This window comes from Liolophura sinensis, chromosome 1 (genome assembly GCF_032854445.1).
Source record: "Liolophura sinensis isolate JHLJ2023 chromosome 1, CUHK_Ljap_v2, whole genome shotgun sequence".
NCBI classification, from domain to species: domain Eukaryota; kingdom Metazoa; phylum Mollusca; class Polyplacophora; order Chitonida; family Chitonidae; genus Liolophura; species Liolophura sinensis.
The window spans coordinates 15,802,661-15,817,793 of record NC_088295.1 but is presented as its reverse complement, the minus strand read 5'-3'; the positions used below and the strand labels follow the sequence as shown (position 1 = coordinate 15,817,793).

Here is a 15,133-nt window from a genome sequence, read left to right as displayed (position 1 = left end):
AGATATAGCCTCTTTAAATACGTGGAGATTTGCTTGATAAATTTAAGACAAAATTCTGAACTTCTCCACATAATACCGTGCATTGACTAGCTATCACTTGAGAATTTTCCCGGCACGAGGATTGAAACCTCGCCCAAGTAAAACTTGAACAATTATGTGGAGATGCTGAAAAATTCTTCTTTAATTTCTATATAATTTTGCAAAGCATCACGGTGGTGCCAGTAGTTTCCTTCCGTTTCAACACAGTATCGGTCAAGTAAACAACGCGGTCTCCTCGAAGCAGGCCTTAAATGCACTCTAAACATCAAAAAGCTAATACAGTCATCCAGGGCTAGGTTCCACCTACCTCTAAATGAACTCATTTCGAAGGGGGAATTATTAAGAATAGTTTAGTTAGACATACTGTTTTCATGACTTCACTTACGGTTATCTCCAGCTTTGGGTAACTTACACAGTAAATGTTCATGTGTGTGAAAATGATACATCCCGTTCACTAGCCCTGGACTCCAGCTCCTTTTCTTATAAGGAAAATGAGTTGGACTCTTTTGGGGTTTCCCGTTCACATGAGGTTAACATTTGACAGCCACACGCACGTGTAATTGTCCTGGAGAAAAACAAAGTGTGACGTCATCGGGAAAAGATGGCGGCTACCGGAGTCCTGCCTTTTGTGAGAGGCGTTGACTTCACCCGAAATGACTTCGCCGTAAGTGAATAAGACTTTTACCTTTAAAAATAATCAGAAATCTTATAGACGCACAACCTGACCATGATTTCCAGTGGACATTTCGTGAAGGGTTTAGAATAAGCCAATGAAGGAAACTTTTTACACATGTTGTTGTTGTTGTACGTTCCTCTTGCGAAGATCTTCCTTTTAAATTTAATCACTTTATATATTGCCCACAAGAAGATCACAGAACTATTTGGTTGATATGTACCTTTGAAAGCTGGTTTAATTGATCATCTATCTGTGTAACATCCACGTTAATGCATGTTTATATACTCACCTGTTAATAATTAGGTTAGAGGTATTTAATATGTTTGTGTAAACACATTTGTACCAGTGATAAAGTACTTCATTCTCACCCACCCCAGAAAATTCTCAGTACTATTTATAAAAATGTGTTGTAGTCAATATTTGATGAGGGGTTTCATGTGAAGAATTCCTCAGCTTAATTTAAGCATTTCCGTAAATATACATCATTACTAATTTTATTATGAATGTTTACAGTGTGGGAAGTTTCCCCAGAATGTGGCCAGTATGACTGGGCTGAGATGGCTACGACTCAACAACACAGACCTTGAACAGATGCCTAAGGAGCTTGCAAATCTGAAGAAATTGGTATTGAAAAATTTTGAAACATTTTTTATTTTACGGTTACACGACGCCTGAAGTTGTTTGTAGTGTCATTGAAAGGTAGGTGCGTGTATATGAGTCCTATTAATATTAGGTAAGCGGGCTAAAGGCGGAGTGCTTGTCTTTCACTTGTCTTTGCTTTTTTGAACAAATGTGGTGTAGAGTCTATCCCAGCTGCTGCAAATGGTTGTGGGTTTTGCCATGGGCTCTGCCTCTCACCCTATTGCTTGGCGCAGTATGGCATAAAACATCAATCAAATAAAAAAATAAATCATTCCTGTCCTTGGACAGAGAATCTGTTGATCACTTTGCCACTGCTACTTTGCTACATTACACTACAGTATAAACACAATCTTTATATATTATTTATATAAAGGTGAAACGTCAGGATTTCCATCACTGATAAAAGTGATATCTCACTGACTAAAGTTAGATATCTATTATCACTTCTGTTATTACAAACCCCGACCCCATGACATCACAAAGAAATATTTTATGACGTTCCAATTCAAGCTTAGCAGAATGATGTCATCGTACAAGTTCAGTCAACCTTAACATTTCTTTTGTCATTCAAGATGTAATGTGCGACGTCAGGCTATATACACGAGTCTGTGAAGGCCTACAGCTAAAAACATTGCTTAAACTTGTTCAAAAACACAAAATCATGATGTTGTCAAAATATAAATAATAAATAGAATATTGCACAGTGAAGGTTGAACATCATAAATACTTTTCTCGTGAAAGGTGAAAATGATCACCTACTCGACGCTTTGCGTTTCGGGGGTTATCATTTTCACCTCTCATGCAAAAAATGTTTATGATATTCAACCTTCAATACCCTCTATATATCATGTTCTACCATGAAATATGAGAAATGTGTACATTGACATATATATACTGACATATGCATTTATTTACATATGGGTATAGTTGTTAATTTTTATTTGTAGAGTTAAATTTTGTCAAAATATCACTGTTTAACATATGTTTGATTGCTTTTGTTAAATATTAGACTTGAATTTGTTTTCCTTTGGCAGGAGCATTTATCTATAGTTCATAACAACATCAAGAACTTGGGTCAGGATTTGGGAAATCTTCCTCTTCTGCATGTAATAAACTGCCGAGACAACAAGCTTGTTAATTCTGGGATTCCAAGTAATATCTTCAGCTTGGAGGACCTCCTCGTTATTGTGAGTTTATTTCCCACAGAAATGTTTCGTTGTAGGCTGCTGTCACTGTCAGTCACATAACTGGCTGACCAACTGACAGTACCAGTTTTGTGATGTAAATGTATCATGTCTTAATCCAAATACTTTGGTGGAGTCAGTGTTTAATTGCTTTTGAGATAACCCAGTTCTATGTAGATTGTTAAGAAATTCAGTCAATAATAAAGGTTGAAATACTGTTGGTGCAGGATAGATTGGATAATAAATCTGGTTTGATTTTCTCAAGAACTCAGAGCATATGCCAGTTATACAATTAAGATGGTTTTTTGTTTTTTGCGCAGGACTTCAGTCACAACAATATCAAGGAGATTCCCATAGAACTGGAGAATGCCAGGTCTATTCTGGTCCTCAATCTCAGTCATAACAAGTAAGTTCTGAGCAGCATCCACAAAACATCATCTCACCGTTAGCATCTTAAATAATATTTTATTATTGAAAAAGCTGGATAGGTTTTACATTTGAAACACAGAACAGTAATTAGAATTTTCTTCTTCCAATGTTCATCTTGTTTGTGAAATCATTTTGAACTTTTAATTGGTAAAAGATTTGTCAATTGTGAATCATTCATACACAACTGATTAAACAATGTCCTCTTTTGAAATTTGATTTTCGTTATTGCAATTTCTGTGTTTGATGTTCAAATGAAGTATGGTAGTTTTGAAAATATCCCCAACCATCTGTATTCCTACTTGACATCGTGGTGTGTTATGGACTAATTTTCCCCAAGCTTCTGTGTAATTTCTTTTGGAATAATATGTACCCAACCCTCCAAATACCATTCACTATAATATGGTCGATTTTAGACTTTGGTATTCGGTGGTAAAATTCAGTGAAAAACTCAATACTGGTGTTACAAAAACTAAATTCTGTGGTATTCTTGTACAAATACTAAAATTTTTGGAGAAGAACTAAATTGCATTTGAAAATATATGCATAGCGTTGAACGATTTTCACGGCCAAGATGGCAAAAAGACGACCTTGGTTTGCCGACACGGGTTGAGTAAATGGACTCAAGCTGTGTTGCTCCCCCACCTAGGGTGTTCAAAGACAAACCGCCATCGCAGATATCCGCCACTGTCCTTATTTCAGGCCCAGCATCCTGTTAGCACATAATGCTAATCATATAACCATCTGTGTTCAGCAAACATTGTTGTCAGTCTGTCAGAATCAGGTCTGCCTGGCTACTTCATTAAATTCACTTGGACCCGTGTAACCCACTACAAGCATACAGCGTTGTCCACAAAGCACATGTAATGTGATGTTGTCGTATGTAAGATTTACATATTCTTGTATCAAAAACTACAGTGTACAGTGCAAAGTACTGTGTATAACAATAAAAAGCTTTCACTTGTATCGGTTTTATATAGGGAGCAGGCAGCTGTTTGAATCAATTACTCATTCTAACCTACTCCATGAATTTACTATTTGTGATTTAAATTAGTTTATATCTCTGTGGGCCAAGTAATCATTGTGACAAATTGAAACTGATTCATGTAGATCATACATTTTATAAATAACAGGCTCAAAACGGAAGATTTTTGCTTCATACCTACGTCATCAATCTCCAAGAATGCCCCCTTTTTAAGTTGGCATCAACCATTATGTTCTTCCCAGCTTGAGGCCCCCATTTGAGCCCCTTGTTTAGGCTTGAGAAATGTACTGTTTGGGACATCTCCTATTTAGCAAAAAGGTTAGTCAGGTATAAGGATAATTTTCTCCCCTAAATAGCATGTCATGGATCATGTAATTGGTATGCTTTCCCGAGCGGTCATAGACAGTCACCAACCCAATAATGCTAAGGAAACTTTGGTGGATAGAAAATGTATCCTTTTGCTGATGCATCTTTTACAATTTGAAAACCGTAGTAGAGGCTCTTGAAATGGCAGGTGCATTTGGTCTTTGCATTAGGTCAAAGCTATTCAGTGATCTGAGGTGAGGCTCCCTTGGGTCTTACTCAACATGGCCAAACATAAAATGTACCTGTTTGGTGGATTTTCTAGTGGTTCTGTGAAGATTCCTTTGATAATAATAAAAAAATTATCCTTCTGATGAAGGGCGAATCCTTTACATCATTAATATTGCTTAATTAACAAGTCAGAATTTAACAAACAACAACTGAACATGTATGGTTTATAACTCTTTCATTATACATGTATACCTATAGTCTGAGCAGCATAAGCCTTACAGTAAATGACCTGAAGTTTCGCCCTTGGACTCGGAAAATATATTCCAGGATTTACTGCGTTGATTGTGGTTCTTACTGACTGCGCCCCGGGAGAGCATCGGCGGTGGTCAGGGGATTATATAGGCAGTCTCCGAATGGAATAAACAAGCTCATGCTTCACTGAGCAGTCAGTCTATGCTCCTGCCACCAACAGTTCATGTTTTTCTTTGTTTTAATCATAAGGAATGTAGTACATAAAGGTTTACTGCACAGGAGGAGCACGTTGATTGTTTTGTGATTGTCATTTTATGATGAAAGGGAATACGGAAAAAACGCCCTGGAGATTGTTGAGCATGAGCGTGACAACCCAGTCCTTTTTAATTTGCATTGTCATGTCAAATGTCCGTTAATATAGCTATAATAGAACTTAGCATTTACTTGCCAATTACCAGCAGATGATCACTTAAACTGCGTTTAAAGCAACAACTTAAAATTACTGGATTCGAAATCTCCACAAGTTCATTAAGCTTGATGATGGTGTGATTTTTGCCAGTCAGTGTTGTGCGAATTTCTAATATGTCAACAACACTCCCGATATGCAGGACTCCCACACAGTGCCACTGAAAAGGGGTCAAAGTTAATCGTGGTAGTTTTCTGAGTTTAATGGGGGTTCCCGATTTCAAAACGTGGGAAAGGTAACTTCTGCAATAGATAGGACAGTTCTGAGTGTAACGATAGAAAATGTGCGTGTAGATTGACATACCAGTACTAAATAGCGGAATTACATGGACACGGGAAGCTGATAACAGAGTTTCCTCATTGAAGTTTGTTTCTAGCTGAAATACATTTGTACACATGTGTTGCATAATAAGGGCTCTCAGCAGACAACTGTTAACCAGATATCTGTTTGAGGTGACTTCCACGTAGGCCTTGCCTGAATAATCGGTCCGTCTGCAGTGTACATAGTGCATTTTGTTTGGCGTGGTCATGCTTTGAGACAGTGTTTGGAATTTAAAGATTTGTAATAGGCATCACTTCTTGATACTTTCTTCGATTTCATTCATGGGTATATTTAGAGATGCATAAGTGGCCTACTAGTCGGTAGACCTGCTTACCTCACTGTCAGTGACTTGACCTCAAGTGGCAAGGATTAGCAACTAGAGCTATAAAGTGTAATGCAGGGAAATGAAATTGGCTGGGGGCCAATCACTCTCTTCTGTCATCTTGCCGCCAACTCAGATCATACAAAAGTAAACGACAGTAACTCAAGTGCGATACTTTAGGTGATTTACTGTACAGTGTGTATCGCTGTATTTTGCTCATATTTACATGTACTTTTGATTTAATGTTTGTAAGTTCCTTTCTTTCCTTTAATATAACAAACAACAACTGAACATGCATCACTGTATAGCTGTTTTATTATACAATGTGTATCTCTGATCAGGATAATATACTTATAGAACATAATATAGAACACTTATATTTGTACATATTAACAATTAGATCGTGATCAGAAGTGAACCTTAAATGAAATTAAAATCCTTGTCACGTAATTTTACATTTTCACAGAACTACCAGTGGCTAATGTGGAATTAAACTCAATATCAGGTTAAAGTTGGTGTTTAAAATATAAATAAAGTTAACCTGGACCAACTAAATTTTGAGTTTCCGGTCATAAAAATTTGGACTTCTATGAATCCCTGCATTTATAATACCTGAAAGCCTTTATTTAGCAACCTGTTCAGAATATCTACAACCCTTTATTAAGTTGCCTATGTTGTGTGTTGTAGGAATGAGTTCATCAAGTGTTTATTGAAGATTACTTGTCTTGCATCAATATGGTATGCATATCTGTACATCACATACAGGAATGTTAGTCAGTAGTTTCATAAACATTGGTAGTTTACCCTTAGGACTCCTCCATTTCCTCCACCCGTAAAAGTGGCTGTCATTCATATTACTTTTTAGCGGAAAGCTCTTCAGTATGATATAAACAAGTATCAAATAATTTTGTTTTTGTGTGTACTGTAGCATTGAGAATATCCCCAACCCGCTGTTCATCAACCTGACTGACCTGATTTATCTGGATCTGAGCCACAACAAAATAGGTAAGTTAGTGTTATACTATACCTGAAAGTCTTAGCGAACTCTAGTAATGACTTTTATGCAAACTTCTGGAAAGGTTGACTCAGTGGATTGATAGCAAATGCACATTTCTTGGCAGATTAGAAGTCATGTAGTGTCTGTCACATGCTCTCTAATAATAATAGTAATACATCATTGATATACATGTTGGTAATAGTTTTATCAATAGGGCTGTATTGGATTACCTCCCTTGATGTCACTCCCATTTAAAAAGTGAACGTTTAGGTGTAAGCTGTGGTTAGGTGGGACCTCCGAAAGTGAGTTAAAGCGGCATAAGCTAGTTGAGGACCTGGCTTTAAGACAGATTCTAGTTTTGTAAACTTATTTGGAAAGCCAGGTAGTAAACTTTTTTAAATCCAGTGGGAGGTAATATCCTGGCCCTAAATAAATACAATACGATATAAGCTTTAATCTGCAAGGTCCCACTTCTCCTAGTTCCTAACTAATGTGGCGTTCATTATCATAGTTACTATCATGGTAACTGTAATGTAACATGGGAGGTAATTCATCGTAAATTCAGGACCAATTTCCTGGAATGTAATTAAGTCTGTCCAGAAATTTTTGGATTCTGGGAAAACCGTGAAACAAAGACACAAATCAGTTCTTGTTCAATTTTGTGAGATTCAGGTATGCTATCTGTGATGTCTATGTTCATTACCAGCTTGTACTGTTAACAGATACCCTACCCCCACAGATGAGACGACTGGCCAATCTACACACACTGATCCTCAACAACAACCCACTTTTACACGCACAGCTCAGGTAAAACCTCACCTGTTTAACCAAATCTTATACAGGGTTTGAGGGATGCAGGAATAATGGCGTGCAAATATAAACTTTGAATGATGTAAACATGTAGTAGACATGCATGCGGACGTGTGACTTTGTTATTTAATTTTAATTTTACTGATGAAATATTAACTGAGATATGAATTGAATTCACTCCAAAACAAATCATCTGTTTGAAATGAACACTTATCCTGGCAGTTAATGAGTACATTGTATGTGTCATTGTATTGTTATTGTAACGTTATTAGAATGCCCTGGATGGAATGGGGTAAAGAAAATACAAGTACATGTATTGGGCAACATTAGCTGTAGAGAAGGTTCATTTCCAGTAGATTTGGTGACCTAAGTGTGTGATTTATGATTAGTTGAAAAATGGGATTTAAGTATCTCTTTCTTTGAAATCTTACGTTATTTGGTTAGTCAAGTAAGCGCTTTTTTCAGCCAAGTATAACACTATGGGCGCTTTTATACATGTACTTTGTTGAGGGGCATACTGGAGTCATCCTCTCTGTCTTTCTTTCTGTCTGTCTGTCCGTACACACAATTTTATCCTTACTTCTCCTCCCAAACTACTGATTTTGATTAGACTTACCATACATCTTGCATGTATTCTGAACTTGTGCATGCTTAAGTTTATTGACAGGCGGGGTAATTATTTTCATGATTAACCTCATTTAGAACTTTGTGTAATAGTGCTTTTCCAATGTATTCCATTTTTGTCTGTTCAACTCTTCCTAAAGTACTGAACCTATTTGCATGAAACTTAGCATATATCTTCCCTATAATCTAAACTTGTGTCTGCTTAAAGGTGAACTGTCCCAGTTTATCAACTTTTTCCCGCAATATTGACACAGCATATCCTAGAGGTATCTGAAACACAGAGCCGAAGTGATTTAAAGAATTAAGATCACTAGATGTTATAAAAAAACAACTTTATTCAATTCTGAGAGTTGGAGTTTTATGAAGCTTGGTATTCTCTACACGTTTTAATATTTGCCTCCCTAGTTCATGACGTCACAGTGGAGCAATGCTGTTTTGTGTAGCTATCAGCTGTACTGATCACACACCGAATTAAAATTGGATTAGTTTTCATGCCTTCCCATTAGACCCCTTGATTCGACGAAAATGGATAATCGCCATACGACAAGACCATTTCATGTCGAATAAGCACTTAAAATTATGCTCCCACCATTTTGAGGAGGCATGTTTTGACCCAGCTTACAGACTAAAAATGGGGTTTTGAATTTGATTCCAAAGTGGAATGAAAAGTAAAAAAATCTGACGATTGTCGAAGCAGTACCTTCTATTTTCAATATTCCTGGTCACCAAAGCAGTTTTCCTGTCCAAAAAACGTGGATCACATCCAATGTAGCCGACATTGTGCCTCTTAACCAGAGTACCACTGTTACGTCACTGTTACGCCATATTTGGCAAACTAGCGCCATTCAAGGGCAGACAAGCGATGTGAGTTTCCTTTTCTCAGAATATTTGGCGTTAATTATATTTTTAATTTCTACAAGTAAAACAACTCACTAGATGCATTTTTTTGTTTTCATGTTTTTTTTCCATATCACAGGTATACCATTCAGTTACGTAAAGTGAGACATAAAACTGAGACAGTTCACCTTTAAGTTTAATTACAATTGGGTAATTATTTCCATAATTACTCCCGTTCAGGTACTGTATTGTCTTCTGATTGATACATTTCCTCATTCCAACTGGATGTACAGACAGTGCAATCAGTGCACACCACGAATAGCCATTGACGCAATCTATATGAAGACAAACTAACCAAATTGTCATTTCTTTTGAGGTTTTCTTAATAGTTTTCTTTCTTTTACTTTTGGAATTGTTCGAGGATCGAAGAGGGGTATTTCAGACATATAGATTCTAGTTACGAAATACACACAGCAGTGTAGGAATATACTGTGTAAACTGAAACTTTGTTTCTGTATTTGTGTAGACAACTGCCAGCCTTGGTATCCCTGCAGACCCTGCATATGAGGAACACTCAGCGCACCCTGGGCAATTTCCCCACAGGACTTGACACTCTCACTAATTTACAAGGTACGGACATTATTGATGACTTAAGGTATATCCATGAGACAGAAAATAAAGATGACTTAAGTTATTATTTCCATGTTAAAGCTCAAAATCTGTTCAGATATTAAACCTTTGTTTAAACCTCAGCTCCGATCTGGAAAATATATCTGATTTCCATATGTATTTTCTTGTAAAAATTTTGCTGCGTTAGGGTATATGAGAAAATATGTCATGGTATATGAGAAAGTAGTGCACACTACAGCTTTACACAACTTTATCATAATGCATTGCTGATTACAGAACTTGATTTGGCATTCAATGATCTGCCGCGTGTCCCGGAGCCCCTGTACAAGTTGAGGTCGCTGAAGAGGCTTAACCTGAGTAACAATGAGATCACAGAACTCCCTCTTACAATAGGTCAGTACTTTCACAGTCTCTCTGTGTTTTATGGTTGTGTCTAATGGGAGATATTTACATGTTAATATGAATGTAGCCACGTTACCACCAGTTCATATGGACTCACAAAGATATCATAGGCTAAGTTGAATGTAACTACAAATTTGTAACACACCTGTCTTTAAGATTGTCATGGTGGTTACAGCCAACTTAGTCTACAACAGCATTTTGAAAGAAAGAAAGTGTTACATTTAAATTTGAAAGGTTTGTCTTAACTGAGATCAAAACTTATTTCCCTGAAAATTTCTTGAACATTATGTCAGAGTTTTGGGTAAAACTTCAGTGAAACATATATAACTGTCAACAATCTCCCCCAAGTAACAAGTGACAAAATGGCCTTGATTCGCTCATGTCATATATTTGCTTGGATGAATGTTTGCAATTACTGGTGTGAACATGGCCTCTCAAACTGTGTTATGTATACCTTTTAGCATCAGCATTGTATAAAGGTTGTTTTAAATTTGGAAATAGCTAACAGGAATGTGGAAAAAAGATAACATGCTGAGATGTTATTTATGTGTCAACTGATAACCAGTATGCTATGATTGAAGAGTTATAATATTCAGACCTCACTACTGAATGATTGTATTAACTATATATATATATATATATATATATATATATATATATACACACACACGTAACCATATCTATTGTTTTCTCATGTACCATATGTTCCAGTTTGAAGTTATTATGTCTTTTGTCCCAAAATGTACAATATATGTTATGCGCGTTTTGATTGGAGAGCGCTGCATTTTTAAGAGCTGCGTCAGGGAATGCGCTTGCTTTAATACATGTCCGTGTTTACATTTATGCACCGTCATAAATATTGGAGCATGCCCAGCTTCCGTATACAACTAGCAGTAATATCTACAAGTCAAGCTTGTTATAAATATTTAAATCTGTGACTATAAATAAAACACAAATTGGTTCGTGACCTACAAAGTTATTATTCCACGTATGCAACCAGTATATTCATGTAGAGCATTTTTCCTTCAAGACTGATGTCAGGACACTTCAGCATGTTCATTGATGTGGAAATACAACTTCCTGGTGCATTTAAATCAGAGCTACATATACATGCTTTTCAACCCAGATTACTATTATATTAGTAGCAGATAGTGTGTCGTTTTGCCCTTTTGTATAAAACATATGTTAATTTGGGAGATAATAAATTCTTTAGAATGTCAAGTTTGACAATTACCACAAATTGTATGCTTTAATAAAGAAAGAGATGTTATTCAAAAAGAAAACTTCAGTATGAAATGGGATCTTCAGGATTTTTTGAACCGAGAAGTAATATTTGATGAGGAACAAACACCTCCAAAATCTTAAGATGTTTTTGTAACACCATAAATTTTTACCCTGCGCAAAGCATTATCTGCGATTATAAAGGTTTTACATATACCGTCCATGATATGGTGATCTTCTGTGTGTAGGTTTATATAAAACTGCCACTGAAGAGTGTCGTAAGTATACCAGAAGATGCTTTGATTTTCTCTCTTTCTGTAGAGTTAACTTTAGGCTGTTTATGCTAGTTTTTAATATTCAGTTTCCAGAATGAAACCTCAATATTAACCATATTTAATAATTATCACCCAACACATATAGGTCTTAGACCTAAGTAGAAATATACCATATCTATCATGGTTGGAGATAGCATGGTGTGCCATAGGAAGAGAACTGTAAACATTAGAAATTGGAAAAAAGGGGAATGAGAGGCTGTAAAGTTACAGCTGTTACAGCATTAATTCTGTGACAAGTGAAGGTCCTTCACTAACAAGGTTTAGGCATTGCCCGTTGAAACCTGCAGTTTAAGTCCAGTTTATGGTGCCATGGCTTGTTTGCAGACATGCATCAACAGTTTTTGCAGTGCCTGTTAATGTGTGATGACTTCTTCATGATGCTGCTCAATTCTTTAAACACCGCTATGATTTCCATCTTGTAGATGAAATATTCGGAATTTGACATAAGACATCATGTAAATAAACATATAAATGATTTTTTTTTTAAGTTCTTTGATAAAAAAAAGTGCATGCACTTTCTATGCAATATCACTTTAATATGTTTCTTGTTACATGTTTCGTATCTGTCTGGAAGAAAATACATGCACATATGTGAAATATCTGCATTTTTGCACATAAAACATGGATATTTATTATCTTCTGTGCTATGAAATAACAAACTGTAAAGTTCCATAACTGGCAAAGGAATACCCTAGTTCTTTAACCTTTTCAACCACCACTGCTACCGGTATTTCGAAGCCTTTCATGAGAACTAAAGAATACATTGAAATAATGTGTGCAGTATGAAGCTTGCATGTCTGTTGACAAATCATTTTTCATAATAATTGTATGCATGAATTCCACTGAAAAAAGTACTTTTGAGGATGAAACAGTTGAAAATTTACACTAGTCAAATCTTGGATCAGTAAAATCATTTAGCTGTTTGTGTGAGTTCAGCATGTATTTTAAGTACACTGTTTCCCACCTATGATGAGTCTTTATATAAACAGATTTGTGTGACATCAACCTGTAGTGGGGAACATTGCCCGCCTTAGACTAGTCTGCCCAAGTGTTGTACTCTTCTGTTTTTGACGGCAGTACATCACTGTTTCTGTTCAGGTGTTGTACTCTTCTGATTTTGACTGCAATACATCACTGTTTCTGTCCAGGTGTTGTAGTGTTCTGTTTTTGACTGCAATACATCACTGTTTCTGTCCAGGTGTTGTACTGTTCTGTTTTTGACTGCAGTTCATCACTGTTTCTGTTCAGGTGTTGTACTCTTCTGTTTTTGACTGCAATACATCACTGTTTCAGTCCAAGTTTTGTACTGCTCTGTTTTTGACGGCAATACATCACTGTTTCTGTCCAAGTGTTGTACTCTTCTGTTTTTGACTGCATTACATCACTGTTTCTGTCCAAGTGTTGTACTTCTCTGTTTTTGACGGCAATACATCACTGTTTCTGTCCAGGTGTTGTACTCTTCTGATCTTGACTGCAGTGCATCACTGTTTCTGTCCTGGTGTTGTACTGTTCTAATTTTGACTGCAGTACATCACTGTTTCTGTCCAGCTGTTGTACTCTTCTGATTTTGACGGCAATACATCACTGTTTCTGTCCAAGTGTTATACTCTTCTGTTTTTGACGGCAGTACATCACTGTTTCTGTCCAGGTGTTGTACTCTTCTGTTTTTGACTGCAGTACATCACTGTTTCTGTCCAGGTGTTGTACTGTTCTGTTTTTGACTGCAGTGCATCACTGTTTCTGTCCAAGTGTTGTACTGTTCTAATTTTGACTGCAATACATCACTGTTTCTGTCCAGGTGTTGTACTCTTCTGTTTTTGATGGCAATACATCACTGTTTCTGTCCAAGTGTTGTACTCTTCTGTTTTTGACTGCAATACATCACTGTTTCTGTCCAGGTACTGTACTGTTCTAATTTTGACTGCAGTACATCACTGTTTCTGTCCAAGTTTTGTACGCTTCTGTTTTTGACTGCAGTACATCACTGTTTCTGTCCAAGTGTTGTAGTCTTCTGTTTTTGACTGCAATACATCACTGTTTCTGTCCAGGTGTTGTACTCTTCTGTTTTTGACGGCAGTACATCACTGTTTCTGTCCAGGTGTTGTACTCTTCTGTTTTTGACTGCAGTACATCACTGTTTCTGTCCAAGTTTTGTACGCTTCTGTTTTTGACTGCATTACATCACTGTTTCTGTCCAAGTGTTGTAGACTTCTGTTTTTGACTGCAATACATCACTGTTTCTGTCCAGGTGTTGTAGTGTTCCGTTTTTGACGGCAGCACATCACTGTTTCTGTCCAAGTGTTGTACTCTTCTGTTTTTGACTGCAATACATCACTGTTTCTGTCCAGGTGTTGTACTCTTCTGTTTTTGACTGCAATACATCACTGTTTCTGTCCAAGTGTTGTACTCTTCTGTTTTTGACTGCAATACATCACTGTTTCTGTCCAGGTGTTGTACTCTTCTGTTTTTGACGGCAGTACATCACTGTTTCTGTCCAAGTGTTGTACTCTTCTGATTTTGACTGCAATACATCACTGTTTCTGTCCAGGTGTTGTACTGTTCTGTTTTTGACTGCAATACATCACTGTTTCTGTCCAGGTGTTGTAGTCTTCTGTTTTTGACTGCAATACATCACTGTTTCTGTCCAGGTGTTGTACTGTTCTGTTTTTGACTGCAGTTCATCACTGTTTCTGTCCAGGTGTTGTACTCTTCTGATTTTGACGGCATTACAACACTGTTTCTGTCCAGGTGTTGTAGTCTTCTGTTTTTGACTGCAATACATCACTGTTTCTGTCCAGGTGTTGTAGTGTTCTGTTTTTGACTGCAATACATCACTGCTTCTGTCCAGGTGTTGTACTGTTCTGTTTTTGACTGCAGTTCATCACTGTTTCTGTCCAGGTGTTGTACTGTTCTGTTTTTGACTGCAATACATCACTGATTCTGTCCAGGTGTTGTACTCTTCTGTTTTTGACGGCAATACATCACTGTTTCTGTCCAGGTGTTGTACTGTTCTGTTTTTGACTGCAATACGTCACTGTTTCTGTCCAGGTGTTGTACTGTTCTGTTTTTGACGGCAGTACATCACTGTTTCTGTCCAGGTGTTGTACTCTTCTGTTTTTGACTGCAATACATCACTGTTTCTGTCCAAGTGTTGTACTCTTCTGTTTTTGACTGCAATACATCACTGTTTCTGTCCAGGTGTTGTACTCTTCTGTTTTTGACGGCAGTACATCACTGTTTCTGTCCAAGTGTTGTACTGTTCTGATTTTGACTGCAATACATCACTGTTTCTGTCCAGGTGTTGTACTGTTCTGTTTTTGACTGCAATACATCACTGTTTCTGTCCAGGTGTTGTAGTCTTCTGTTTTTGACTGCAATACATCACTGTTTCTGTCCAGGTGTTGTACTGTTCTGTTTTTGACTGCAGTTC

At 36.9% G+C, this 15,133-nt stretch overlaps 1 protein-coding gene across 2 annotated transcripts in view; it reads left to right on the top strand.

Moving 5' to 3' along the window:
- Nucleotides 1-638: 638 nt before the first annotated feature.
- LOC135462085 (protein flightless-1 homolog) overlaps nt 639-15,133 on the top strand; it is a 52,355-nt gene continuing 37,860 nt past the window's right edge. The window contains exons 1-9 of one of the 2 annotated variants that reach the window (XM_064739437.1): nt 639-703; nt 1,229-1,339; nt 2,392-2,544; nt 2,862-2,947; nt 6,776-6,852; nt 7,567-7,651; nt 9,642-9,745; nt 10,022-10,138; nt 11,617-11,646. In XM_064739437.1, coding sequence (XP_064595507.1) covers nt 641-703; nt 1,229-1,339; nt 2,392-2,544; nt 2,862-2,947; nt 6,776-6,852; nt 7,567-7,651; nt 9,642-9,745; nt 10,022-10,138; nt 11,617-11,646 — 826 coding nt within the window. In that variant the 5' untranslated portion in view covers nt 639-640. The remainder of the gene's footprint in view (nt 704-1,228; nt 1,340-2,391; nt 2,545-2,861; nt 2,948-6,775; nt 6,853-7,566; nt 7,652-9,641; nt 9,746-10,021; nt 10,139-11,616; nt 11,647-15,133) is intronic. The other variant, XM_064739438.1, reaches the window with a different exon arrangement.